The sequence below is a fragment of the Marmota flaviventris genome, chromosome 4, assembly GCF_047511675.1.
Source record: "Marmota flaviventris isolate mMarFla1 chromosome 4, mMarFla1.hap1, whole genome shotgun sequence".
Classification (NCBI taxonomy): domain Eukaryota; kingdom Metazoa; phylum Chordata; class Mammalia; order Rodentia; family Sciuridae; genus Marmota; species Marmota flaviventris.
In genome coordinates, this window is record NC_092501.1 from 34449585 (window position 1) to 34475299 (window position 25715).

Sequence of the window (25715 nt, forward strand, 5' to 3'; positions counted from 1 at the left end):
CACGCCACCTGGGGTAAACACTTCTTTTCTCCTCCTTCACTGCCACCAGGACACACACACATGGCATATTTCAGGCTTCTTTTTCAGAAATCATTTTTTTTTTTTTCTCATGAGAAGAAGAAATAGACTCAAGAATTCAACCCTATCCTCGGGAAATTATATTAACTGATATGCAATTTCTTGATCCATCTCAAAAGTCCACATCAGAATGGGAAGTAATAAATCAGCTATTTTACTGTCAACGTTTTCTTCCAGCCCATTTGCTTATGTGGACCCCTTGCACTGTAACATGGCCTATTTGTACCTTGAGCTCCTCAAAGACTCACTCAACGAGTATGCATATGCAGCAGAGCTAGCAGGCTTGAGATATGACCTCCAAAATACCATCTATGGGATGTATGTAAGTACCCACGTCTTAGAGCCTTCCACTCATCAACATTTTTTTATATTGATTTGATGGAAGCATTTTTGATTAAGGGTATGAGTTTTATTTCTTTAAAAAAAATCTATACCTAATCATATTTTCTCATTTACTTTTTAAGTTAGCTCTTATAAGTATTCAGATATATATACCATTCATATTATACAGATTTTCCTTGTTTTTTTTTTCCTTTTTCTTTTTTTTTACATCTTTCATCAGATTGTCATATTTTTTTCCTCAAACAAAATTGGACTCTGGTATAGGTTTAGCTTTACCCATTCTGTATCTGAAGTCTTGATCTTCGGCAAGAGAATGAAGTCTCTTTGTAAAACATAAGGTTGGCCTGTACTATTTCCCTAGAAAACCAGATCATGAGGCTGCATATCCATACTCTTCGGTCATGTTTCTTCATATCATGCCACTGCTTGAGGTATCAAAGCATTTCTTTTGTTTTTCTTTTTGTTAGTCGCTACATTTATGCTGATCCTCTCCATTGCAACATGACATACCTGTTTATCAGGTTATTGAAGGATGATTTAAAAGAGTATACATATGCAGCACGCCTCTCAGGTTTGAGCTATGGCATTGCATCAGGAATGAATGCAATACTTGTAAGTAAAATGAAATCCAAAGAAAGGCACCACACTATTGAAACATTATATTCAGCTTGGAAAAACTATTAACTTCTGCATTTTTAAACAAGAAGATTGATGGTTTTTTTCCTTGCACCTTTTTAGTGATTGAAGAACTCAAATTAGTATTAGTTCCACTAATACATGATTTAATAATGCTTAGTGCATATTATGAACATAAATGTGTGCTACATTTATTTGCATGTTCTTCTGCTTGAGATGTTTAACATACTAATCCTAAAAGCATGTTTTTCTTTCTATATATTTGATTATATTGCCATCTGAAGTAAAAGATATACATAGTTATTGTTGTGGTGCTTGAATTTTACTTAAGCTTTTTTTAGTTCTGTGGACCGTGATAGAAAGTTCCGGTGTTCAAACACACTTGAAATTTTATTTTGTAGCATGCATCATTAACTATTTTACATGTGTTTGTTTTTTGTTTTTAAAGCATTATTAAGTACATCCCAAGAAAAAATTAGATCTTCAATAGTGTCTGATGTTTCCAACCTTGATTATATCTCAGTTCAAATTAACACCTTTTATGGCACATATTCATTTTTCATTTTTCTTGAAATTGTTTTCAGAAAATTAAAATTGGAGCATTTCTGAATACTCTTTCTAAAAAAATTCTCACACAAATGATTTTAGGATTTTGAAAATTTTATTCATTTTTGCAGTGGCTTTTTCCTTCACATATGTTTTCCAGTAGCTTTTGTTGATTACCTTCACAAATGTTTTCCAGTAGCTTTTGTTGAGTGTATAAGAATCTATGTGATCTAATTATTCTCAGAATCCACAGAAATTTTTAGATTTAGAGATCAAAATTAACTCCAAGTATAAAATTAATAATCAGTTTTCTAGTTTTTGCTGTTAACATTTGGTGTATTTACATTAAAACAAATAATTTTTATTTATGATTTACAATTAGCTTTCTGCTAATTGTCAGGCTGGTTTCTACCAAGTATGATATGCTTTCAGTGGTCAGTGATCTTCACTCATGCTGAGGCTCTTGACTATCATTCTTCTCAGGGTAAAACTTTCATAGGTATTCTAGTTGCAGTGTGTCTTAAACTGCTGTGGATACTACTATATGAAAATATGGTAATAGCCATTCCCCATTCATTGCTTTCAAAGTGTTAGACTTTCAGAGACTACTAAAGTAAATTGTCCTAAGGCAAATTCTAACTGTCTCCTTCCTAAACATTTATTTTGACATCAGCTTTTGAGATATCAGCAGAACTTGTGAAGTAAGCAAATATTTAGAATTTGGGGTCCTTCTTGGGTAATATTGAGTGTAATACATCATTTGGTCTGCCTGATTTCTCCAAAGGTGATTTTTTAAAAATATACATTTATGTACTGTTTTGGGACTTGCCCAGTAGTTAGCTAGATGATAGTCCCCTATGATTTTAATCTTCTTACTAGCTATAAAACTTTTAAGCCTACCATTCATTAGAAATTCTTTTTTAAAATAAAACTTAGGGGCTGGGGATAAAACTCAGTGGTAGAGTGTGTGCCTAGCGTACATGAGGCCCTGGGCTCTATCTCCAGCACCAAAAAGAGAAGAAAAATAAAGGAAAAACACTTTCTGTGATTAAATTTGATATAATGAGAATATGATTTTGATGATTTAATGTGTGTTGCCATAGTTTGGCATCAGGTGAATTTATCTACGGTGTTTAGAAATGTGAAATTGTGTTTTTTGGCATTAGTTATTATAAAGATAACTAATGTTATCTTCTCAGTTTTAAATTATTTATGAGAAGTTAAATTCTTTGAATGTCTTGTTTTTATTTCAGTATACCTGGATTTGGGATTTTTTTCTAAATGTGTAAAAATCAAGTTTAAGATGATTATGTCAAAGTTATTGGATAATTTTAGACTTTTAATATGCCAAACTCTTTCTGTAGCTTTCAGTGAAAGGTTATAATGACAAGCAGCCAATTTTGCTAAAGAAGATCACTGAGAAAATGGCTACCTTTGAGATTGATAAAAAAAGATTTGAAATTATCAAAGAGGCGGTAAGTTTTCTGACTCATTTTTGTGCTTTTTTTTTAAATTCATAAAGCTATTGCTATTTGGCATATTATGAATTTTTTTTTTTTTTTTTTTTTTACCCTTCATAGAAAACATTTATTAATACTTCTATTGCAGAGGTCTTTATTATATGAACACATTTTTCTCTTTTGGGAGTCTAATTTTAATTAAATCTAACTTTTTTTGATGTTTTCTTTGTTTCACAAATACACAAATTTTTTTATTTCTAGTTTTCTAAGACTGTGTAGTGGTAATCATATTCTTTAGTAATTAATAGCAAGGACTTTCTGTTCCATAATGGCTTCATTATTTTAAGAGTGAAACTTAAAATAATGAAATTTTTTGATAAAGGGAGAGAGGAGTAAATGAAGCATTCATAATCCTGTTGCATTCATCTCACCTTATATTTGCTTAATCTATACCAGAAAGAAAGCCGACTCTGGTGGACACCTGGCCCCCTTCTCTGTGGGCTTCAAGAGCTCATGCAGTTGCAGTACTGACTTTCAAAGAGAAGCAGCTAGTGGCATTCAGGGAGTTTCAGATGAACACATTTGAACAGACTGGGTTCTGCCTTACCACAAGAGCTTTGTCACATTAGGGCAGACTATTTAAGTTTGATATATCTTCCATTCAAATACACCCCATGTTAGAGCCAGTAATGAAAGTATAGGATGGATTGTTGCTTTCATAGCTAAACTGTGGTCTTCATTGTACATCATAAAAAAACTACTGTCTGTTATCAATTGAAGATCCAGAATATATCTATCCACGTTACTTGCTTACCAAGACTTTCGAATAGCTGTATATATACTATCTAAGGATGCCAAAAAGACGAAGGCCCTGGAAACCAGAAATAACTTTCTGAGAGGTGAAAGATGTCTCATAGTGAAAGCATTTAGAGTACAAATCAGTTGCCAAGGGTAAAGGTGCCACCTTGACAATGAAAAAGCATGCTGGAGCCTGGGGCTGGAGCTCAGTAGCAGAGCACTTGCCTAGCATGTGTGAGGCACTGGGTTCGATCCTTAGCACCGCTACAAAAATAAGCAAATAAAGGCATGATGTCCATCTACAACTATAATTTTTTTTTTAAGCATGTCAATTAGTTTAAGCATTAGAGAGGGGTATGCCCTATTCTTAAATATGTGACTTCAGGAGAAGAAAGAAGTAAATATTCCCACATGCCAGTAACACATAGTTCATATAATGAGATTTATAAAATTCATGGATCCATATCTCCCTTCACTAGTATATGCGGTCTCTCAACAATTTCCGGGCTGAACAGCCTCACCAGCATGCCATGTACTACCTCCGCTTGCTGATGACTGAAGTGGCCTGGACTAAAGATGAGTTAAAAGAAGCCCTGGATGGTGAGACCCTTTTTACTTAAAGCCTAATTAATGCTGTCTCGATTTTTTTTTTCTAAGATGTTTGTGGTTTATACTGGTATCAAGTGTTATGTTTTTTAATAATATAGTTCTGTTAATGCCAACTGTGAGCCAGGCATGATGGCGTGTGCCTGTAATCCCAGCGATTTGGGGGGCTGAGGCAGAAGGATGGCAGGTTCAAGGCCAGTCTTAGCAATTTAGCGAGACCCTGAGCAATTTAGCAAGACCCTGTTTCAAAAAATAAAAAGGGCTGAGGGTGTAGCTCAACGGTAAAGTGCCCCTGGGTTTAATCCCCGCTACCAAAAAAAAAAAAAAAAAACTTGCCAGTGTTGTATGTTTTTCATAAAAACATTGGTGGTCTTTGAAGTAGCTTTTGCATTTGGGCAGGTTAGCCACATTTGCTATTTTCAACTTGAACCTACATGGTTAATTATTACTGTTCTTAGCTTTCTGAACATGACTAAATGCTCTGACAGCACTTTACCTTGTTAATATCAAACTTTTCAGAAAAGAGGGAAAAGACTGAGCTTGAAAGTCTTATCACATAGAAAGTATGCTCAGGCATTTTTTCCAAACCCTGGCATCTTTAGATCTGTTAAGTTCAGTTAAAATTTTAGAAAATATATTAATGCCTAAAGAGTGGTCCTTGTTTTTTCCTAAAGATCTTCAATCTAATTCTCAGGGAGTTTGCTTGAAAGTCCTAAATTGTTTTAGAATTGTGATTATGTCTTCTTTTTATCCTTTTATTTGATGCCTAGTTTAATGTAATGCCTTCAATGTGTCTATTGAATGGAATAAAATACTTTCAGAGTTGCTTTATTGGACAGACTGATTATATCATCCATTATTATTTATATTTTTCATTTCCATCATTACTTCACTTAATCTTTTCTGTATGTTCATTAATAAGAATTTAAAAATAATTCTTGGGGATGTGGCTCAAGTGGTAGCATGCTCACCTAGCATGCGTGAGGCACTGGGTTCGATTCTCAGCACCACGTAAAAATAAAATAAAGATATTGTGTCCACCTAAAAGTAAAAAAAAAAAAATATTAAAAATAAAAAATAGAGGCTGGGATTGTGGCTCAGCGGTAGAGCGCTCACCTAGCATGAGCGGGGCCCGGGTTTAATCCTCAGCATCACATAAAAAAATAAAGGCATTGTGTTGTGTCCATCTACACCTAAAAAAAGTAAATATTTAAAATTAAAAATAATAATTCTTTTGCATTTTCAGCTAATTGTATTGTATCAGTGTTAATTTCTTAAGTTTGATCATCTATGGTGTTTAGGAAATGTGAAATTGTATTTTTTGGCATTAGTTATTATAAAGATAGCTCATGTTATCTTCCTCAGTTTTAAATTATTTATGAGAAGTTAAATTCTCTGAATGTCTTGTTTTATTTTTTATTTCAGTATACCTGGATTTGGGATTTTTTTCTAAATGTGTAAAAATCAAGTTTAAGATGATTATGTCAAAGTTATTGGATAATTTTAGACTTTTAATATGCCAAACTCTTTCTGTAGCTTTCAGTGAAAGGTTATAATGACAAGCAGCCAATTTTGCTAGAGTGGTCCTGGTTTTTTTCCTAAAGATCTTAAATCTAATTCTCAGAGAGTATTATGGTTAGGAAAGATGTTAACTAGTTAGGAGAAATTGGGTGAAGTGTATAATAAAGGAACTATGTGGTATTTTTGCAAATCTTCTATAAATCTTAAATTATCTCAAATACAAAGTTTTCTTATCTGCTTGCTTGGTTTTTGTATTTACACTTAAATGTAGATGTCAACATTTTTTATTCCTTTACAGATGTCACTCTTCCTCGCCTTAAGGCCTTCATACCTCAGCTTCTGTCACGGCTGCACATTGAGGCCCTTCTCCATGGAAACATAACAAAACAGGTGAGTGGTTGAGGTTTTAGTGGTCTGATTTGGACCACTGGAAGAAATTTTTTTCCTTTAGTCTATCTTAAGATTATTAACCAGCACAGTGATAAGCTCATTAGAGTTTGCTCAATGAGTAGATGAGTAGAGAGATAATTCTTCTCTACTCTGTGGAGGAAGGTGGGAGAAGGCAAGGAGGAGGTGGAAGACTATAGTTAACTGAAGACCTGCTTTCATTTCTTGCCTTGTGCAATCTTAGGAGAAAATGGGAATAATTGCCTCTATTCTGTAGATTCACATAATGTGCATTCAAGTCCTGACCCTGCCAAATAATAAATATGTATGTAATCTTATGAAAATGTCTTAACTCTGCTCTGTTTACCTATCTATAAAAGTAGAGTTAGAGTTGCCAGCTACATTGTGGGTTATAAGAATTAAATAGTACATGCCAAGCGCTGAGCACATAGAAAGCACAACAAAATTTCCATAGCAGTCTGTCTCAAGAGCCTTCACTCTCCACCACTCTGCAATACTGCCTCCAAAATAACATGCCCAAAGTCAGATTCCAGTAAGCGGTAGAGACAGGATTGTTGCCAAGGTTAGTTCCACACACAACAAAACTTTATGCTCACCTTCTTTGCTTGGCTTTGACCCCAGGTGCGGCAGTCAAGGTCATTTATTAAGGACCAGCTCTCCATTACCAATTCCTCTTCAATTGGGGCAGTGTTTTTGTCCCCCAGCGTTGGCATCAGTGTTAATAATTGTGTGGGTCTCTATTTCTCTTCATTACTACCATACTGACTGATAGATTCAACTTTTATCCATTTGAGTGGGATTCAAACCTATTTTTATGATAAACTAAGCTACTTTATCTTACAAGCATGTTTTCTTTTTTTTTTAATATTGTAATAGACTGTCCAGTATACTTTTTATTTTCACAGACCAGATACATTTTTTTTTTTTTTTTTGTAATGTGCTATGGCATCTTTTTCCCAGGCTGCATTAGGAATCATGCAAATGGTCGAAGATACCCTTATTGAATATGCTCACACCAAACCTCTTCTTCCAAGTCAGCTGGTTCGATATAGAGAAGTTCAGCTCCCTGACAGTAAGTGGAAATGTTAAAACTTTAGGTATTCAGGGCTGGGGATGTGGCTCAAGCGGTAGTACGCTCACCTGGCATGCATGCGGCCCGGGTTCAATCCTTAGCACCACATACAAACAAACAAAGTGTCTGCCGAAAATTAAAAAATAAATATTAAAAATAAATAAATAAATAAAATAATATGAGTGATGACAGGTAGGTTGAATTCACTTTGATAATGATATATGATTTTATGACAAAGATCTCCTAGGATCCTTTACTTTTTATGGAAGTATGAGTAGAGAGATAATTCTTCCAGAAAATTCTCTGGAGGGGAGCCAAGGAGGTGAAATTGGAGGTGAGAGATGATTTTGAGAATGATACTAGCATTGACTGGTACTTGAGTATAGAAGAGTTAGGAATTAAATATATCACATTTAAAATATTGACTGGGAAGTATAAAATTTATTCATAGAAAGTAATAACTATTTCACTGGAAACCCATAATAATCTTTGGCAGAAAAGGTTTTAGTAAAGTTATAGGTGCAAATAACATATATTTATTATAAGAATATTTTCATAGCTGGGAGCTGGGGTTGTGGCTCAGTGGTAGAGTATACTCGCCTAGCATGCATGAGGCACTGGGTTCGATCCTCAGCACTACATAAATGTAAAATGAAGATATTGTGTCCACCTAAAACTAAAAAATAAATATTTAAAAAAAAAAGAATATTTTCATAGCTGGGCACAATAGCACACTCCCATAATCCTAGTGATTCAGGAGTCGGGCAGGAGAATCACAAGTCTGAGGCCAGCCTTGGAAATTTAGTGAGAACCTAGCTCAAAATAAAACTAAAATTGGGCTAGGGGTGTCACTCAGTTGTATGCTCCAGGTTAAATCCTCAATGCCACACATAAAAAAGAATGTTTTCTGGGGCTGGAGTTGTGGCTCAGCAGTAGAGCACTCGCTTAGCGTGTGTGGGGTGCTGGATTCATTCCTCAGTACCACGTAAAAATTAAAATAAAGGTATTATGTCCAACTACAACTAAAAAACAAAAGCAAAAAAAAAAAAAAGAATGTTTTCATAGGGATCAACATCAATAATTGATTTTATTCATGTATTTGGGTTTGCAACATTGGGTAACTTTTACATTAACAATGATTTTTTGTTTGTTTGTTTGTTTTTACTACTGAGGATTGAACCCAGGGGAACTTTGCCTCTAAGTTACATCCCCAGTTCTTTTTATTTTCAGACAGGGTCTTACTGAATTGTTGAGACCGACCTCAAATTTGCAATCCTCTTGCCTCAGCCTTCCAAGTTGATGAAATTATATGTATTGGTCACCACACCTGGCAACAATTGTCTATTTCATGTAAAAATACATTAACATGATTTAATATTGTTCCAGACTGTATCATGAGAGGTATATTAGACCAAGAATGAGAGCTGATGTTTCTTGGCTGCATTTCGTGGTATTTTCCCATTCATGCAGCATCTGTGCTTTTCTTCTCTCAGCTCTTTTATCCTCCTAAAATAGTGTTCCCCTCAGCCCCTTCTTCCCCATGGACCTTGTCTACACCCTACTCATTCTTCCAAACACCTACTCCATTGTGTTAGCTTTTTGTCATTGACAAAATACCCAAGATAAACAACTTATAAAAAGGGTGGGTGGCCAGGTGGAGTGGAGCACTCCTGTAATCCCAGTAGCTCAGGAGGTTGAGGCAGGAGGATCTTGAGATCAAAGCCAGCCTCATCAAAAGCAAGGTGCTAAGCAACTCAGTGAGACCCTGTCTCTAAATAAAATACAAAATGAGGCTGAAAATGTAGCTCAGTGTTTTGAGTGCCCCTGAGTTCAATCCCTGATCTCCCACCACCACCAAAAAGAAGGAGGATGAGTGTATTTTGGCTCAAGTTTTGGAGGTTTCATCATGGCCTTTTACTTTTGGGGCCTGTAAGTGAGGAAGCCTTCAACTCATGGCAGCCTGAGGAAGAGGAGAATGGGGTCCCAATATCCTCTTCTATGCTCCCAATAACCTAACTTCTTTCCACTAGACTCTGCCTCCCAAAAGGTTCTACTGCCTTCCAGTAGCAGCACCACAGGCCAGGGCCAAGCCTTCAACACATGAGCTTTTGCAGGTGTTTTAGTCAGCTTTTTTGCTGCTGTGTCTGACGGACCCAACCAGCACAATTATAGAGGAGAAAAGGGCTCACAGTTTCAGTGGTCTTAGTCTATAGAAGGCTGGCTCCATTCCTCAGGGCTCCAGGTAGAACATCATGGCAGAAGAGTGTGACAGAGGGAAGGAGCTCACATTGTGATCAGGAAGCAGAGAGAGACTCTACTGGCCAGACACAAATATATACCCTATGGCCCTGCCCCTAGTGAACCACTTCCTCCAGCCATACCCTACCTGCCTCTATCTTACCACCCAGTCAATCCTATCATGGATTAATTCACTGATTAGATTAAGACTATAGCCCAATCATTTCTCCTCCAAACCTTGCTTTGTCTCATATGTAAGCTTTTGGGGGCACCACAACTAAACCATAAGTGGAGGCATTCAAGATCCAAACTATAACATCCACTAAACTTTTTCTAAGACTCTTATCTACAAGTAGTCACTTCTACTTTTAAACTCCTAACAGTTTTCTGAACCTCTGTTTTAGCTACTCAGCATTTCTACTCTTGCATTTGGATTAAAGTGCACCACCAAGGGGCTGGGGCTGTAGCTCAGTGGTAGAGCACCTGCTTTGCACGTGTGAGGACCTGGATTTGATCCTCAGCACCACATAAAAATGAATAAATAAAGATATTGTGTCTATCTACAACTAAATAAATAAATAAAAGTGCACCACCATCTTTTTATTACACTATGCAGTCCTTAAAACTGAAGTCTGTCTCTGTCTCTAAATAGCTACACACCACCTCAGAATATCTTTGTTGAATGGGATATCTTGAGCACAGCTCTGCTCTTCTTCACGCCCAGTCATCATGAAATTGTCAATCTTCTAGTTTGTTTCTCATTACAAATAGGGCAAAGAGGAAGAATCAAGATCTGTTTTTTAATAGCCATAGTATTGGGGCTGGAATGCTGCTCAGTGGTAGAGTGTTTACTTACCTTGTGCAAGGTCCTAGGTTCATCCCAACACAAAAAAAGAAAGAAAGGTCTATAACATTTATCTTTAGGCAAACTGAGCCCAACTAAAAACAAAATTTCAAAGTGAATCTTTCATAACTCTTTCACTCTACTTTCTTCTTTTCTTAATTTTTTTTTTTTTTTTTTAGTTGACAGAATGCCTTTATTTTATTTTTGTTAATTTGTATGTGGTGCTGAGGATTGAACCCAGTGCCTCATGCATGCTAGGCAAGTGCTTTGCCACTAAGCTATAGCCCCAGCTCATCTTCTTTCTTTTTCTTCTCCTAGGACCCTGTCTTTTGGGCCCCACATTGCCTCAAGTCCCAAAATAGCCCAGTTTAATCCAGGCTCAGTGGCAGAAGCCTATAATAATCCCAGGTACTCAGGAGGCTGAGGCTGGAGGATTGCAGGGTGGAGCCCAACAAGGGGTAATTTAGCCCAACCATGTCTCAAAGGGCTGAAAGCATAACTGAGTGGTAGAACACTTGCCTAACATGTAAGAGGCCCTATATTCAATACCCAGTACCCCCCCCACACAAAAAAAAGTTTACATCAATCATATTCTCAAAATGCCAGGTGTTAGGAAATTATTTCAATTTAGCCAAGTGATCAGATATGAATGCCTTAAATAATCCCTCATTTAACTCTCCATGGGAAAGCATTTATGGTTTAAAAATTAAACGTTGCTAGGCACAGTAGCATACATCTGTAATTCTAGCAACTTGGAGGCTGAAGCAGGAGGATTACAAGTTCCAGGCCAGCCTCAGCAACTTAGCAAGTCCCTAAGCAACTTTGTGAGGTCTTGTTTCAAAACAAAAAATAAAAAGGACAGGGGATGTGGTTCAGTGGTAAAAAGAACCTCTGACTTCAATCCCCAGTATCAAAAAATAAAAATTAAAAAGGAAAAATTTTATGCACTGTGAAGGAGACATTTGTTATATAAATGAAAAGTCTGAAAATGGAAAGGGTAGGGTTTTACAGCTCAGATTCTCCTCCCTCTTCTGATAAGAATTTAGTGCTGCCATTTTATGATCAGAAAGTTACATATATTAATGGGTAAACATAGCATTGATTTTATTAAACCCTAAATTAATTTTTTAACTTGTTGCTCTCTTTTTGAAACTTCTAGGAGGATGGTTTGTTTATCAGCAGAGGAATGAAGTTCATAATAACTGTGGCATCGAGATATACTACCAAACAGACATGCAGAGCACCTCGGAGAACATGTTTCTAGAACTTTTCTGTCAGATTATCTCTGAGCCTTGCTTCAATACCCTGCGTACCAAGGAGCAGCTGGGTGAGAAGGAAGTGGGGTAATAGCAAGATACTATAGACCTTAACGAAAAACAGTTGTCCTCAGAAAACATTCTCCACATGTAGAAGAGAGACTTGTGAAAACCTTGTTGACAGAGAATTCACTTCTAAAAGATAAGCAATCCAAGCTGGGGGTGTAGTTCAGTGGTAGAATGCTTGTCTTGTATGCACAGAATCCTGGGTTCTATCCCCAGCACCTTCATATAAATAAGATAGATAAGCAGTCAATATCTTGTAGATATCAAAGCACTTCTTAATGAGATGACCCTGTATTTATATTACATACATGTCAATAAAGAAGACATTTCAGGTAGAGAGGAGAGAGTGCTGAGGGCAGACTCAAGAGTAGCAAAATAGAAAGCAGCCCTTCAGAGGAGCTTGGATTCACCAAACAAGTTCCCTGAGGGCAAGTATTCTCTCTTATTCATCACTATATCCCAAACCTGGGACACATACAAGGTACTCGGAATGTATTTGCAAAATTTTAGGCACTGGTAAAAGTCTTAGACTTCCTGGCAGATTTAATAAATGAGTAAAGAAGTTCAAGAAGCCAAGCGCCATGAAGCATTCCTGTAATCCCAGTGGCTTGAGGCAGGAGGATCTTGAGTTCAAAGCCAGCCTCAGCAAAAGTGAGATGCTAAGCAACTCAGTGAGAGCCTTTTTCTAAATAAAATACAAAATAGGACTGGAGATGTGGCTTAGTGGTCAAGTGCCCCTGAGTTCAGTCCCTGGTACTCTGCCCCACCCCCAAAAAAAGTTCAAGAAGGCCCTTGTTAATGGCAGAGAGGAACCAGTGAAAGAGGATTTGGTAAGTCTCTCTTGATACCTGTAATTTTTTTTAAAACGCCATGCTAGGAACTATACAAATGGTTATGTTATGGATAGTCTTTAAGAGTGTTCGAAGTATAAAAGCTCTGCTGAAGATAGTGACTTCCTCAGAATTAGAGTCCAAACACAATGAAGTTGTCAGAGGTGCAGAACAGCAGAAGGAAGCAAGCCAAGAACTCAGTTTAGAAAGTCCTTGAAGCACTGTGTTCATGGCATCACCAGATGCCAATGGAGGTATAACCTTTAGTTAGCCCAGTCTCTGTAGAGTTACAGTCTGAATAGAGTAGGTCCAGGAATGGATTATCTAATAAGAAATGCAGTGGTAGAGCCAGGTTCATATAAGGAACTTAGATACTAAAAGCAGATAACTGGGACAGTAGATAGGGATGAAAATGAGTACAGCATGTCATGGGAATGCGAATTACTTAAGCTTAGATTGAAGGGGATTAACTAACAAAAAGTGAGGAGGTGGAATGTGAGTTCAAATAATGAATGGGGTTGTTTGTAGATTTTTTTGTTTTGTTTTTCCCAAAGAAGAAAAAGTCATCTCCAACTTTCTAACTAGTCTTCAGCGAGCTCTTCTTCTCTGTCTTTAGAAACTGAGACTGTCTTAATATTTTTTCAAGGATAGATAATCTAAAATTCTAAAGTAGATTTTATTGCTCCAAAAGATTAAAAGTGGCCTAAGTCTCAAATGCCAAGATCCTGACTGGTTGATGTTTGTGTTTTAGGTTACATTGTCTTCAGTGGGCCACGTCGAGCTAATGGTATACAGGGCTTGCGCTTCATCATCCAGTCAGAAAAGCCACCACACTACCTAGAAAGCAGAGTGGAAGCTTTCTTAATTACTATGGAAAAGTCCATAGAGGACATGACAGAAGAAGCCTTCCAAAAACATATTCAGGCATTAGCAATTCGTCGACTTGACAAACCAAAGAAATTATCTGCAGAGTGTGCTAAATATTGGGGAGAAATCATCTCCCAGCAATACAATTTTGACAGAGGTAAGGTAAAATTAGAACCCCAACATATTATGGCACTTAAATGTAAAATTTGAGAACATTGAGGCCATTCTACAAAAGGGTGTATATTTTGTGATTTGGCAGTAGAGTAGGGATGGCACTTTAAAAGAACTGTTATTTATTTATTTATTTTTTTAAAGAAACCTTCTTGTTATTTAAGATTCACACTAATTAGATGAATAAAAAATACAAAAGTAGCATTGGGCTGGGATAGTGGCTCAGTGGTAGAGCGCTCGCCTCGCACATGGGAGACCCTGGGTTCGATCCTTGGCACCACATAAAAATAGATAAGTGAAATAAAGGTATTGCATCCAACTACAACTAAATAAATAAGTACAAAAGTAGCATGGAATAATATCACAATTTTAAAAAATCTTTGTTTAATTCTAAGTTCTTCCAAATGTATTTTCTAACAAATACAGCTTTTTGGTGAAATGAAATAATAATGTACACATTGCTTTAAATACTTTTCATGATCAAATATAGCAGAGCCACATTTTAATATCCATAAACATGTACAAATACTTTAAGTACTAATGACTTTTTCCTATATTGGACATTCCAAAAATGGAAATAAATATGTCAAATATTATGGACATATACTAAAATGTGAACATTCTATATTTAACATTGTTATTAGTAATAATATTTTGGTAAACATCTATGTACAGTAATTTATTTATTTGATTTTTTAGCTAAATGACAGTGGAATGCATTACAATTCATATTACACATATAGAGCACAATTTTTCATATCTCTGGTTGTATATAAAGTATATTCACACCAATTCATGCTTCATACATGTACTTTAGATAATGATGTTCATCATATTCCACCATCATTGCTAATCCCCTGTCCCCTCTCTTCCCATCCACCCCTAAAAATTTCCTATGAGGAACCTTATCTCCTTTTCTTCTCCAAAACTACAGCTAGATCTCCCTGTAACTCACATTGGTATATTAATAACAAATCTAATTTCACTTGTTTGTTTGTTCTATCAGTGTACCCCTGAGACTCTGAGCACAGATACGTAGGTACCTATTTCCCATAACACTGAAAAAATGAAAAATCTGTAGATTGAATTCCCTTAAGGCGAGGAATGATGGTGCACACCTGTAATCCCACAACTCCAGAGCCTCAGCAACTTAGTGAGGCCTTAAGAAATTTAGCAAGACCCTGTCTCAAAATTAAAAAGGCTGGGGATATAACTCAGTGGAAAAGACCCCTGCCCCTTCCCACCCCCCAAAAAAAAAGAATGAATTAATCCCCTTGAGCCAGGTAGTGCCCTAGAGGCATGGGATTTCAAACATTTTCTTTAGGGTTCTCCTAAAACTTTCACAGCTTTCAGATTTGGAAGATCTGTGCTTTCTGAAGTCCCCTGTTAGCTTCCTCTTACCTTTCCTCCAGAACAGAGATCAATAATAGAGTGCACTAAGCCACACTAGAAGTTAGGGGAGTTGAGTAGTGTATATATTCTGATATCAACAAGTTGAAGATTTTGGCCAAATCACCTTTTTGAGGCCTCAGTTTCCTGTAATTTTTTCTAGAAGTTGGATTCACTACAAATGTATCTAGCACTTATTGAGCATTTACCATGTGCATAACATCACATGTCATTTTCTTGATTTTCTCATTACAGCCATATTGAGTAGTTGCCCCAATTTCTAGATGGGGAAACTGAGGCTCGGAAAAGTTGAAGTGAGGGTTGGGGATGAAGCTCAGTTGATAGAGCACTTGCTTGGCATGCACAAGGCCCTGAGTGCAACCCCCAGCACCACATAAAAATAGAAAAGTCAAAGTGACTAACCCAAAATCCAGCAGCAAATAGCAGAGAGCCATGATGTGTAACCAAGGCTGGCCTGGTTCCTAAACCAAGGTTTTTACCTATTGCACTGTATCCACTTACTTTTACTTAAAATCTATTCGCTTTCTACTTGCAGGAGCATATGGTCACCTAAAAATATATTTTTAGCCAGGTGTGGTGGTGCCTACCTATCACCTACCAACTTGGGGTGCTGAAGTAGGAGGATCACAAGTTTGAGGCCAGCGTCAGCAACTTAGCAAGACCCTGTTTCAAAATAAAAAATAAAAAGGACTGGGGATGTAGCTCAGTGGTAGAGCGCCCTTGGATTCAATCTCCAGTATTAAAAAAAAAAAAAACTGGATACTTGAAAGGCTTGGAGTGAAATGTATTGTAGTTTATTAGTATTTTTGACTGCTTAATGTGAAAATATTAGAAAACTATTGTTTGATTACTTTTTCAGATAATATAGAAGTTGCATATTTAAAGACCCTTACCAAGGAAGACATCATCAAATTCTACAAGGTAAGTTGAATATATTTATTTACATTTTGAGTGAAGGAAATGTGTTATATGTTGTGTTACTGTTTGACATTCAGCTTGGATTTATGAAGGTGCTTTTGTGAGTTTAAGTATTTTTGACACATTTTGGCCTATTACTCTTAGAAAAAAATAGACAATTCTTATTGAACCCAGTAGTGTCTTGCTTTTCTTCTGAACTGAGGTCTACATTGGCTCTTCCTGCCTTCTAAATCCACCTCTCTGAACTCTCCCTCACCCCCTCTTTTTTTTTTTTTTTTTTGGTACCAGGGAATTGAACTCGGGGACAGTCAACTACTGAGCCAAATCCCCAGCCCTTTTTTGTATTTTATTTAGAGACAGGGTCTCACCCAGTTGCTTAGCACCTTGTGTTTTTTTGTTTTTTTTCTGGGCTGGCTTTAAACTCATGATTCTCCTGCCTCAGCTTCCCAAGCCCCTGGGATTACAGGTGTTTGCCACCGTGCCCAGCTGTTCCTTTGTTTCTACTCCACTACAAAGAACATTGCTCAGCTTGTTTGGTGGGGAGGAAGAACAAAAAAAAAAAAAAAAAACTGGAGAATCAGATTATTTTCCAGGCTCTGACAACTACACATTGTTTTCACCTACTTAGGAGCAACTGTGCCTCCTTTTTTAAATACATAATTACTCCCCTTTGAACTGTGTTCAGAAATCTTATGAGCTTTAAATGCCTGTGCTTAATGAGAAAGTTTATCATGCAGAGAAAAGAAGCATTAAAGTCTTCCCAGAACAACTTTAAGAAGTTCACATCAGGGGCTGGGGTTGTGGCTCAGTGGTAGAGCGCTCGTCTAGCATGCATGAGGCATTGGGTTCGATCCTCAGCACCACATAAAAATAAAATAATGTGTCCACCTAAAACTAAAAAAAAAAAAGAAAAGAAAAGAAATAAATATTTTTAAAAAAAGAAGTTCACATCATCTAAATTTTCCCCTCCATAATAAAATCTTAAGAATAGCAAAATTTGTAGTAAGTAGTCATATAATATAAATAGCAGGTCAAGTACAGAAATTCAAAATTTATGCTGCAATGAACTTATACTAATTTTGAATGCTACATATGATCTTTGTAATTTATTGGGACCACTACTTTATATAGAACAGTTTTGTGCCTGGAAAAAAATAGTACTCTGATTGCTATAACACCTTAGAATTGTCTCTTAAGTGGTCTAGCCATTTTGCCTAGATTATATCTGTGATTAGAATCTGTTTCATCGGGAACTCAGTCCCATCCCATTTTCACATCCCTTTAGAGGAGAGATCATTTACTTAAAATGTCATTTTCCAGAGGTATATTGTAGCTGCCTGCATAAGAAATCTGTTTGCAGTCCTCATTAGCATGATTTTTGCACAGTAAGGCCTTATCACGTTTTTCTCATATGTTAGGACTTTCAATGCCCATTTAATTTTCATAGGGGAAAGTGGTTCTCTTACGCCATCTAGAAGTTATTTACACCTCTTCCCCCAAAATCTGCAAAACTGCAAGACTGCTGTTCTCTTACGTAAAACATGATTAATGTAGCTGACAACACCTTAATGATAAAAAAGAGGATGGATGTAGCACCATAGTTTCAGAATTTGACAACAAAAACCAATATTTTGAATGCATATTTTTTATATTTTTTAGTTGTAATTGGGCACGATACCTTTATTTATTTTATTTGGTGGTACTGAAGATCAAACCCAGGGCCTTGTACATGCTAATAAGCAAGTGCTTTACTGCTGAACCGCAACCCCAGCCCCACATTTTTTAAAAATATTTTTTAGTTGTGTACCTTTATTTTATTTTTATGTGGTGCTGAGGATCAAACCCAGTGCCTCACGCATGCCAGGTGAGTGCTCTACCTCTGAGCCACAACCCCAGCCCCTGGAATTCATATTTTTAGGCAGTGAGAATTGAGCCATTTTGGTGGTGGAAATAGATAGCTGCGCAAGTTATTTTCTCCCTTTGTCTTGTGTAGAGGAAGGCATCTCTGTCTTATCTCAACAATTCATGCTCTTTTGCAGTAATAGCCTTTGAAAATATGAAACTTTTTTTTCCACATTTTTTATTCATGCATCATAGTTGTACATAATGATGGGATTTGTTGTTACATGTTCATATATACACACAATATAATAATATAATTTGGTCAATATCTCACCCCAGCAGTTCTCCTTACCTTTCACCCGCTGGTCCTTTTTGTCTGCTGATCTCCTTATGATTTTCATGAGATTCCCCTGTATACACACCTTTTACTTTTTCCTCTGTAGCTTCCGAGTGTGAGAGAAAAATGAGACCCTGACCGTCCTGAGTTTGACTAATTTCATTTAACTTAATGTTCCCAAGTTCCATCCATTTTCCTGCAAATGACATAATTTTATTCTTTTTTATGGCTGAATAAAACTCCATTGTGTATATATGCCACATTTTCTTTATCCATTTATTCACTGATGGATGCCTACACTGGTTCTGTAGTTTAGCTATTGTGACTGGTGTTGCTATAAACATGGGTATGCATGTATCAGAATAGTATGATGGCTTCAGTTCTTTAGGATAAATACTGAGGAGTGGCATAGCTGGGTCATATGGTGGTTCCATGTGTAATATTTCTTTATTTTTTGTATACAATACCTTTATTCATTTATTTATTTTTATGTGGTGCTGAGGATCAAACCCAGTGCCTCACATGTGCTAAGCAAGAGCTCTACCACTGAGCTGCAACCTCCATCCCATGCCTAATCTTTTTTTTTAATTGATTTTATTTTTTTAAATACATGACAGCAGAATGCATTACAATTCTTATTACATATTTAGAGCACAATTTTTCATATCTTTGTATATAAAGTATATTCACGCCAATTTATGTCTTCATACCTGTACTTTTTTTTGGCTTTACAATTCTTACTACACATATATACCATAATCTTTCAAAGAGGCTCCATATTGATTTCCATAGAGGTTGTGTTAATTTACAGTCCTGCCACAGTGTGAAAGTGGTCCTTTTTCTCTACATCCTTTCCAGTGTTTATTATTTGTATTCTTGATAACTGCCATTCTGACTGATGTGAAATGAAATCTTAGTATAGTTTTATTTGTATTTCCCTAATTGCTAAAGCTGTTGAACATTTTTTCATGTATTTGTCAGCCATTTGTATTTCTTTTGAGAAGTGTTTGTTCAATTCATTTGCCTATTTATTAATTGGGTTATTTGATTTTTATGGCGTAAAATTTTTTGAATTCTTAGGTATTCTAGAAATTAATCCTCTATCAAAAGAGTAGCTAGCAAAGATTTTCTCCATTTTGTAGGTTCTCTCTTCACATTCCTAATTGTTTTCTTAGCTGTGCAGAAGCTTTTTAATTTGATGCCATCCTGTATATTCACTCTTGGCGTTTATGCTTTAGGGATCCTGGAACAAAGTTTTTGATATGAACTATAACCTCAGGTGGTCTTCATGTACATGAAAAGAGAGCTACAGTAGGGTAGTGAGGAGCAGAGGATTGGGGATAGGGCATGTGTTTCTTGATAGACAGCTCAATAAGTGGTCTGCTAACCTACTGAGTCATGTTACCTCCTTCTGAGGTTCTTTTGTTTGTGGACCAGCAACAGGAACATGTGGAGCCAGGCTCCACCCCAACACCAACTGGTAGTTTTGTGACCTCAGCCAGGTTACTTAAGCGCTAAAACCTGTTTCCTTATCTACAAAGTAGAATTGATTGGAATATTATAGGAATGAGGTATTTAAAATATTTGGCACTTAGTAGCATTTAATAAGTAGTGTTGAAGGTTTTGGTGCTATAAATCAGAATGTGTTGTTTCTTTATTTTTATATTATAGATGGACACAATACCTTTTATTTATTTTTATGTTTTGCTGAGGATTGAACTCAGTGCCTCACACATGCTAGGCAAGCGCTCCACCACTGAGCCACAACCCCAGCCCATGTTTTACTTCTTTTTATTTTTGAATTTTTTTAATATTTATTTTTTAGTTCTCGGCGGACACAACATCTTTGTTGGTATGTGGTGCTGAGGATTGAACCTGGGCCGCACGCATGCCAGGCGAGCGTACTACCGCTTGAGCCACATCCCCAGGCCCATGTTTTACTTCTTTGATGTTACAAAATAAATTTTAGTTGTACTTATTTGCCACTCAAGACCATTTTGTTTTGTGGGCATAGGTATTTATCCTCAGTTAACTACAAAAAAAGGTTATCACATTCTGTACTTTTTGGTTTCTCAGATTTTCATCTTGAAGTATTATTAGTTACAGTTGTTCACAAAAGATGATGTTCTAATGTAACTTGCTTAAGCTGAATCTAGAGTAGCGTTTCCCTAGTTGTGCTCCAGCTGGTATTCTACAAGATATTAACAGAGGCATCTAGGAAAAAGTGTTTCTTAGGGCTGGGGTGTGTCTCAGTGCCTACCATGTGCAAGGTCCTGGGTTTGGTCCCCAGACTGCAAAAAGAGAAAAGAAAAGAAAGACATTCTTAGATGAGGTTTTACATATTACTGGAGGCAGGCCTGGGCTAAGACCCTAAAAAAAGCTGGAGAGGTCAGAACAGGCCTGTGGGGGTCATCTGGGCCATCCTGTCAACAGAGGACAGGGGCAACCATGGTCAGGCTTGCTGTGAAACATCATCAGGCCTTCCTTTGTAGCCACACGGGACCAGGCTTATAATAACTGCTCCATAAATAACTGTTGGGTGAATTTGGCTTGCCCAGTGATCTCTCTGGTCTGTGAAACATCACATCTGGCTAAGGCATCAGATATCTCCTCCTACCTTATCACAATTCCCCCACCACATCCGCACCTTGTCTTGGAGGTAGGATGCTGGAGGGGCTGGAGATTGAACAGGGGCATTCACTAATCTACATCCCCAGCCTTTTTTATTTTTTATTTTGAGGCAGGGCCTCACTAAGTTGCTGAACTTGCTATCCCCCTGTTTCAGCCTCCCAAGTTGCTAGGATTATAGGCAGGAGTCACCAAGCCTGGCATTTTGACCCCCTTTTATTTTTAATATTGAGATGGGGTCCTGCTGAAATGCCCAAGCTGGCCTTGAACTTGTGATCCTCCTGTCTCAGCCTCCTGAAGTTGCTACAATTATAAGTGTGGTTCACCATACCCAGCAGCACTTCATCACAATTTGTACCCCTTTGGAAAATGATGACCTCGCTCTTCTTTCTGCCTAGGAAATGTTAGCAGTAGATGCCCCAAGGAGACATAAGGTATCCGTTCACGTTCTTGCCAGGGAAATGGATTCTTGTAAGTATTAAATATTGACTTTTTTTTTTAAGTCTGTGTTTTAGGCTCATGTTGAATCATATGATGGCTATCCATTGCCATAGCCATATGACTTATAGAGCATTAGAATGTAGACAGATAAGGGGAAATAGAGTCTGCTCTATGGAAGCAAAAGTAAGAGGGAAGGGGAAATGAAGCTGTGAAGGAAAAAAAACAGTACCAGGTGACAGTGCCAAAGTAGCCACAGATTCACAGGAAAACACAGCTGATTGCCAGTGGGCTGACTCCAAAGAAGCTTTATGGTATCACTATGTGTGGGAAGCAAGATTCAGCAATTTACCTACTTGTCTCCTCCTCTTACTATTTGGCCATTAACCCCCCTGACCTTCTGGGTTTTACTGCATCCTTCTGGATGTGTGGAGATCCATCCTGTCAAATCAAACCTGAGCACTAAGCTGCTGCTGCAGCCAAGGCTTTATGACCTCAGTAACATCATTAACCATCATTGAGGACACTCAAAAGGCAGGACAAGCAATCAATTACTTGGGAGCAGGCAGCCTGAGAGAATCTGAGATGCACATGAGTTAGACCTGATTGGATCTGGCTTGGATTTTTTTTTTTTTTTTTCAGATTTGCTCTTGTGTGCAAATATGAATATAGCAAAGCATTAAAACCTTTCATTTTCTTATAGGTCCTGTTGTTGGAGAGTTCCCCTGTCAAAATGATATAAATTTGTCACAAGCACCAGCCTTGCCACAAGTAAGAAACATTATGTTAGCTTGTACTGTCAGAGGACTTAGAAAGAGCTTGTTCATCAGGACACATAAGACCTAGAGGTTTCAAGTCACCAGGAGTTTGAGCTTCTACTTTAATTCCCCCTACACTGTCTGATTACTTAAGTTCTGCCCTTGTCTTCCTTTGCTTCTTGTTTGAACAGTTGTAGCACTTTGCATTGAGTCATCTCTGGCCACATGTATCCCCAGAATATTAGAATGAGACCTCTTAGTCTTTTCCACAGTGCCTCTGTGGCAAGGACAATATGAGCAGGCCCTTGCTAGATGGGCACACCAGCTTGTGCTTCTCTGCTGAAGCCTTGGTGCCCAGACCCTGATGAGCCAGCCTTTGTATGTCCATTTGAAAGCCAGGAGTCTGCCTGCTGGCCCAGAGTCCCACTAGTGATACTCACCATAGGTTTGCATAAACCAATCTATGACCCCTTGCCCCTACTGATCTAAAAAAAGATCAACAGATAACAATCTATGGAGTATCCCCTTATATGGTGTACTTTCTTTCCCTGAAGAAAAATTGGTGTCCTCTTCAGTCTATTTTTAAATTAAACACACTAAAAGGAAACTTTTTTTTTCTTTGCAGCCTGAAGTGATTCAGAACATGACTGAGTTCAAGCGTGGTTTGCCGCTATTTCCCCTTGTGAAACCACATATTAACTTCATGGCTGCAAAACTCTGAAGATTTCCATTCACTGCTGGGAAAGTAAAAGAGGATGTATTCCTGAGTCTTCCAGAGCCTAGGAAAACAGTCTTGGCCACTTTAATAGTTTCTTGTTCACTATCAGAGACACAGACAAAAAGAAGTTGTCAAATGTCATTATGTAGAAATATTAAAAATCCAAAGTAATTAAATTACAGAGTCTTAGAGATGTAGAATATTTTTAAAATACATGCCCTCAAATATTTTACATTTTTCTTTTCATTACTAAGAGAAATTTCCCTTATATAACTGCTTAAAATGATGAATGATATTCCTATAGAATCTTTCTTCCCTATTCTGTAAAATAGTCACTTGTCTGAAGAAAATGAAAGTTAGCTTTTTTGTAAAAGCCTCCTAGGTTGGCATAGAAGGCTTTAAAACATTTAAAAAGGTATTACCTTTTTAAAAATTGATCTTCAAATTTGCTTTCTACTTGATGGTTTCATGTAAATCAATGGAGAACATTACATTTGGCAGATAATGCACAAAGCAATGTCATTTTCTTTTATTAGTGAAATTGCTGGTTATATAAGGCATGGTTTTAATCTTTTTATAAAATTTGAACATGTTTTTTATTCCAACTAGCAAAATGCTGGAAAAATCTAGAATACCCTACTTATTTATAGTGCTAGAAATACAGATTTACCCTACATCAATTTTGTCCCAAAGTGAATTTCTCAGGATTACTGTGGTTTGTTTTTGACTGAATTATATTGCCATTCTTGTTCATAGTTGGTTTGCAGTGTTCTGTCAGTTTTACCATTTCTCATCAACATGTTGCTGTATTTACTTAACAAGTACAAATAGAGTCAACTTCAGATTCTACTGAGTGTGTGACATGCTTTTCCAACATCAGCTATTGTTACCACCCTTAACTCTTTACTACAGTGAAATTGCAGTCAGTGTGTGAACCACAATATTTTGCCCCTTTATGAATTTAAAAGGCAGCAAATACAAAGCCACCTTTTTGGAGATATGCATTCTTAAGTAGTGAGTTCCATAAGATTAAATCCCTCGTTGATACCAGTCTGATCTTGCCTTAAGTGTTATTTTTTTTAATATATAAATATAAACATACATACAGATGACTGGAGTGGACTTTTAAAAATATTTTTTTCATGAGATACTATTTTAGGTGAAATTGTTATTGTAGATTTAACAGCTGTTTTGAAATATTTACTATTATTAAAACTTGCTTCAAGAGAAATTGTGAATATATTTCCACATACAGGCACTAGTAATAGTAAGTGGTCCTGTTGTCCACTAACTCAGGCAAAGAATGGCATTTTCAAATGAAATGTAACCTCCCCTTATGACTTGATTTGCCAGGACTTCTTTCTGTGGAGTCATGTCTTTTCACATCTTAGGTTTTTCCATTTTCCAAATTATCTCAATTTGGGGCAAGAATGATACTAGTCACAACCTAGGAGACTGCTTTCAAAAGCAGGGCTCCCTTTCTATTGTCAGGTCAATGTGGTGCTGTAACTGTCTTTTTATCTAACTTCAAGAGCCTCCTTGTGTGAAGCTGTCTTGGTCCATCAGAAGGTGTATGAAGTTATCACTTCCTTCTGGTCTCATGCATTTGTAGACTATGCAGCTTTTCATCAAACTGCAAATATATACAAGATGAATCTAAAATTTGTCCTGAGTGTTTAAATCCAACACTGTAAAAGTAAATGAAAATCCACCTACCTTTTCTGTGGAAAATTATGTGCTATTGAGTAACTTTTAGCTCTTTAAAAAAAAAAAAAGAATAAAATTTACAAGTGTCATTTGTATGAGGAAAGGCACCTGAAGAGATCTGAAAACAATTCCTTGTAGTCTTCCATGAACCTGCACTTGTTTAGTGTGCTCCAGCACTTTCTGGTTTCCAAATGGGATCTAGAGCTACTGTTGGGTCACTCAGGCATACTAATGGATTCATTTAAATGGATCCCAGCTGCAGTCCATGAGCAATAACAGACTACCCCAGATACTTCTATTTACTCCATGTTTAGCAGATGAGATTTGTGAAACACATTAAGTTATTAGTTACTGGGGACTTGGTTTTGACTAGTTGATGTGAAAGAGCATGTGACACAGCCAGTATGATAGAGTCCTAGGGTTTTCCTGTTTACAATAAATTGGCTGAATTAAAACTCTGGAGTTTGCATTTGTATTATTTCTACAAGTTTTAGTGAACTAAATCCTAAACCAATCCTCAGCCTATCTTTCAACATCCCAATTTGACAAGATTCCTTGCTTTCATTATTCCTAATGTGGAAAGCAGTTAATTCATATATAAAGTATATCTGGGAAACAATGATTTGCTGAAATAAATGACTCAATTTCCCACTCTCTTTTTTCCCCAGAATATTTATTAATCAACTACTATGTGTCAAGTTAAGGTTAATGTTCATTTTAGATATAAAGGAACAAGAAAGAAAATTCTTTGCCCTCATGGAGTTTACACTGTAGTGGGGATAGCAAATATAAAAGCAGACAGTCATGGACATAAAGAAAGTGGGCTGAGAAGATGTGGCATGAGCTTGGGTGGCAGGAAGGGCTTCTCTCTGTTGTGAAATGACAGGAAGGAGCCAGCAGCAAACTGGGGGAAAGCATCCAGGTAGATCTTCCTTTTTTCCCCTGTCTCCCTTTACTTCTCGGCTTGATCCAAAATGTCTCAAAGGAAGCCAAGTCCAGAAGAGAAAGCTCTAGCCTTTATTATCAGGGCTTCCAGGGCCTGGGTAGACCGGCAGAGGAGATTGCCATGGAAGGATCTAGATGGCCCCTTCCCTCCTGGGCATGGTGTGGGGCTTCCTCTGGCCAGGGGCAGAGGTCTGACTGACATGTCTTTTGGGAAACCTAGCCCCAGGACCATCTCTCTCACTTAAGTGTCCCTAAAGTCCCAGGCCAGCCAGAAG

General features: G+C 37.1%; 1 protein-coding gene across 3 annotated transcripts in view; it reads left to right on the plus strand.

The window, feature by feature from the left end:
* Positions 1-24950, plus strand: part of Ide (insulin degrading enzyme) — a 101905-nt gene extending 76955 nt beyond the window's left edge. For 2 of the 3 annotated variants that reach the window (XM_027939953.2, XM_071611087.1), the window contains 11 exons: positions 256-400; positions 2967-3077; positions 4340-4460; positions 6286-6377; positions 7356-7467; positions 11709-11876; positions 13453-13725; positions 16009-16070; positions 21273-21345; positions 22016-22083; positions 22696-24950. In XM_027939953.2, coding sequence (XP_027795754.1) covers positions 256-400; positions 2967-3077; positions 4340-4460; positions 6286-6377; positions 7356-7467; positions 11709-11876; positions 13453-13725; positions 16009-16070; positions 21273-21345; positions 22016-22083; positions 22696-22791 — 1321 coding nt within the window. In that variant the 3' untranslated portion in view covers positions 22792-24950. Of the gene's footprint in view, positions 1-255; positions 401-887; positions 1033-2966; positions 3078-4339; positions 4461-6285; positions 6378-7355; positions 7468-11708; positions 11877-13452; positions 13726-16008; positions 16071-21272; positions 21346-22015; positions 22084-22695 lie in introns of all 3 variants that reach the window. The other variant, XM_071611085.1, reaches the window with a different exon arrangement.
* The last annotated feature ends 765 nt before the right edge of the window (positions 24951-25715 follow it).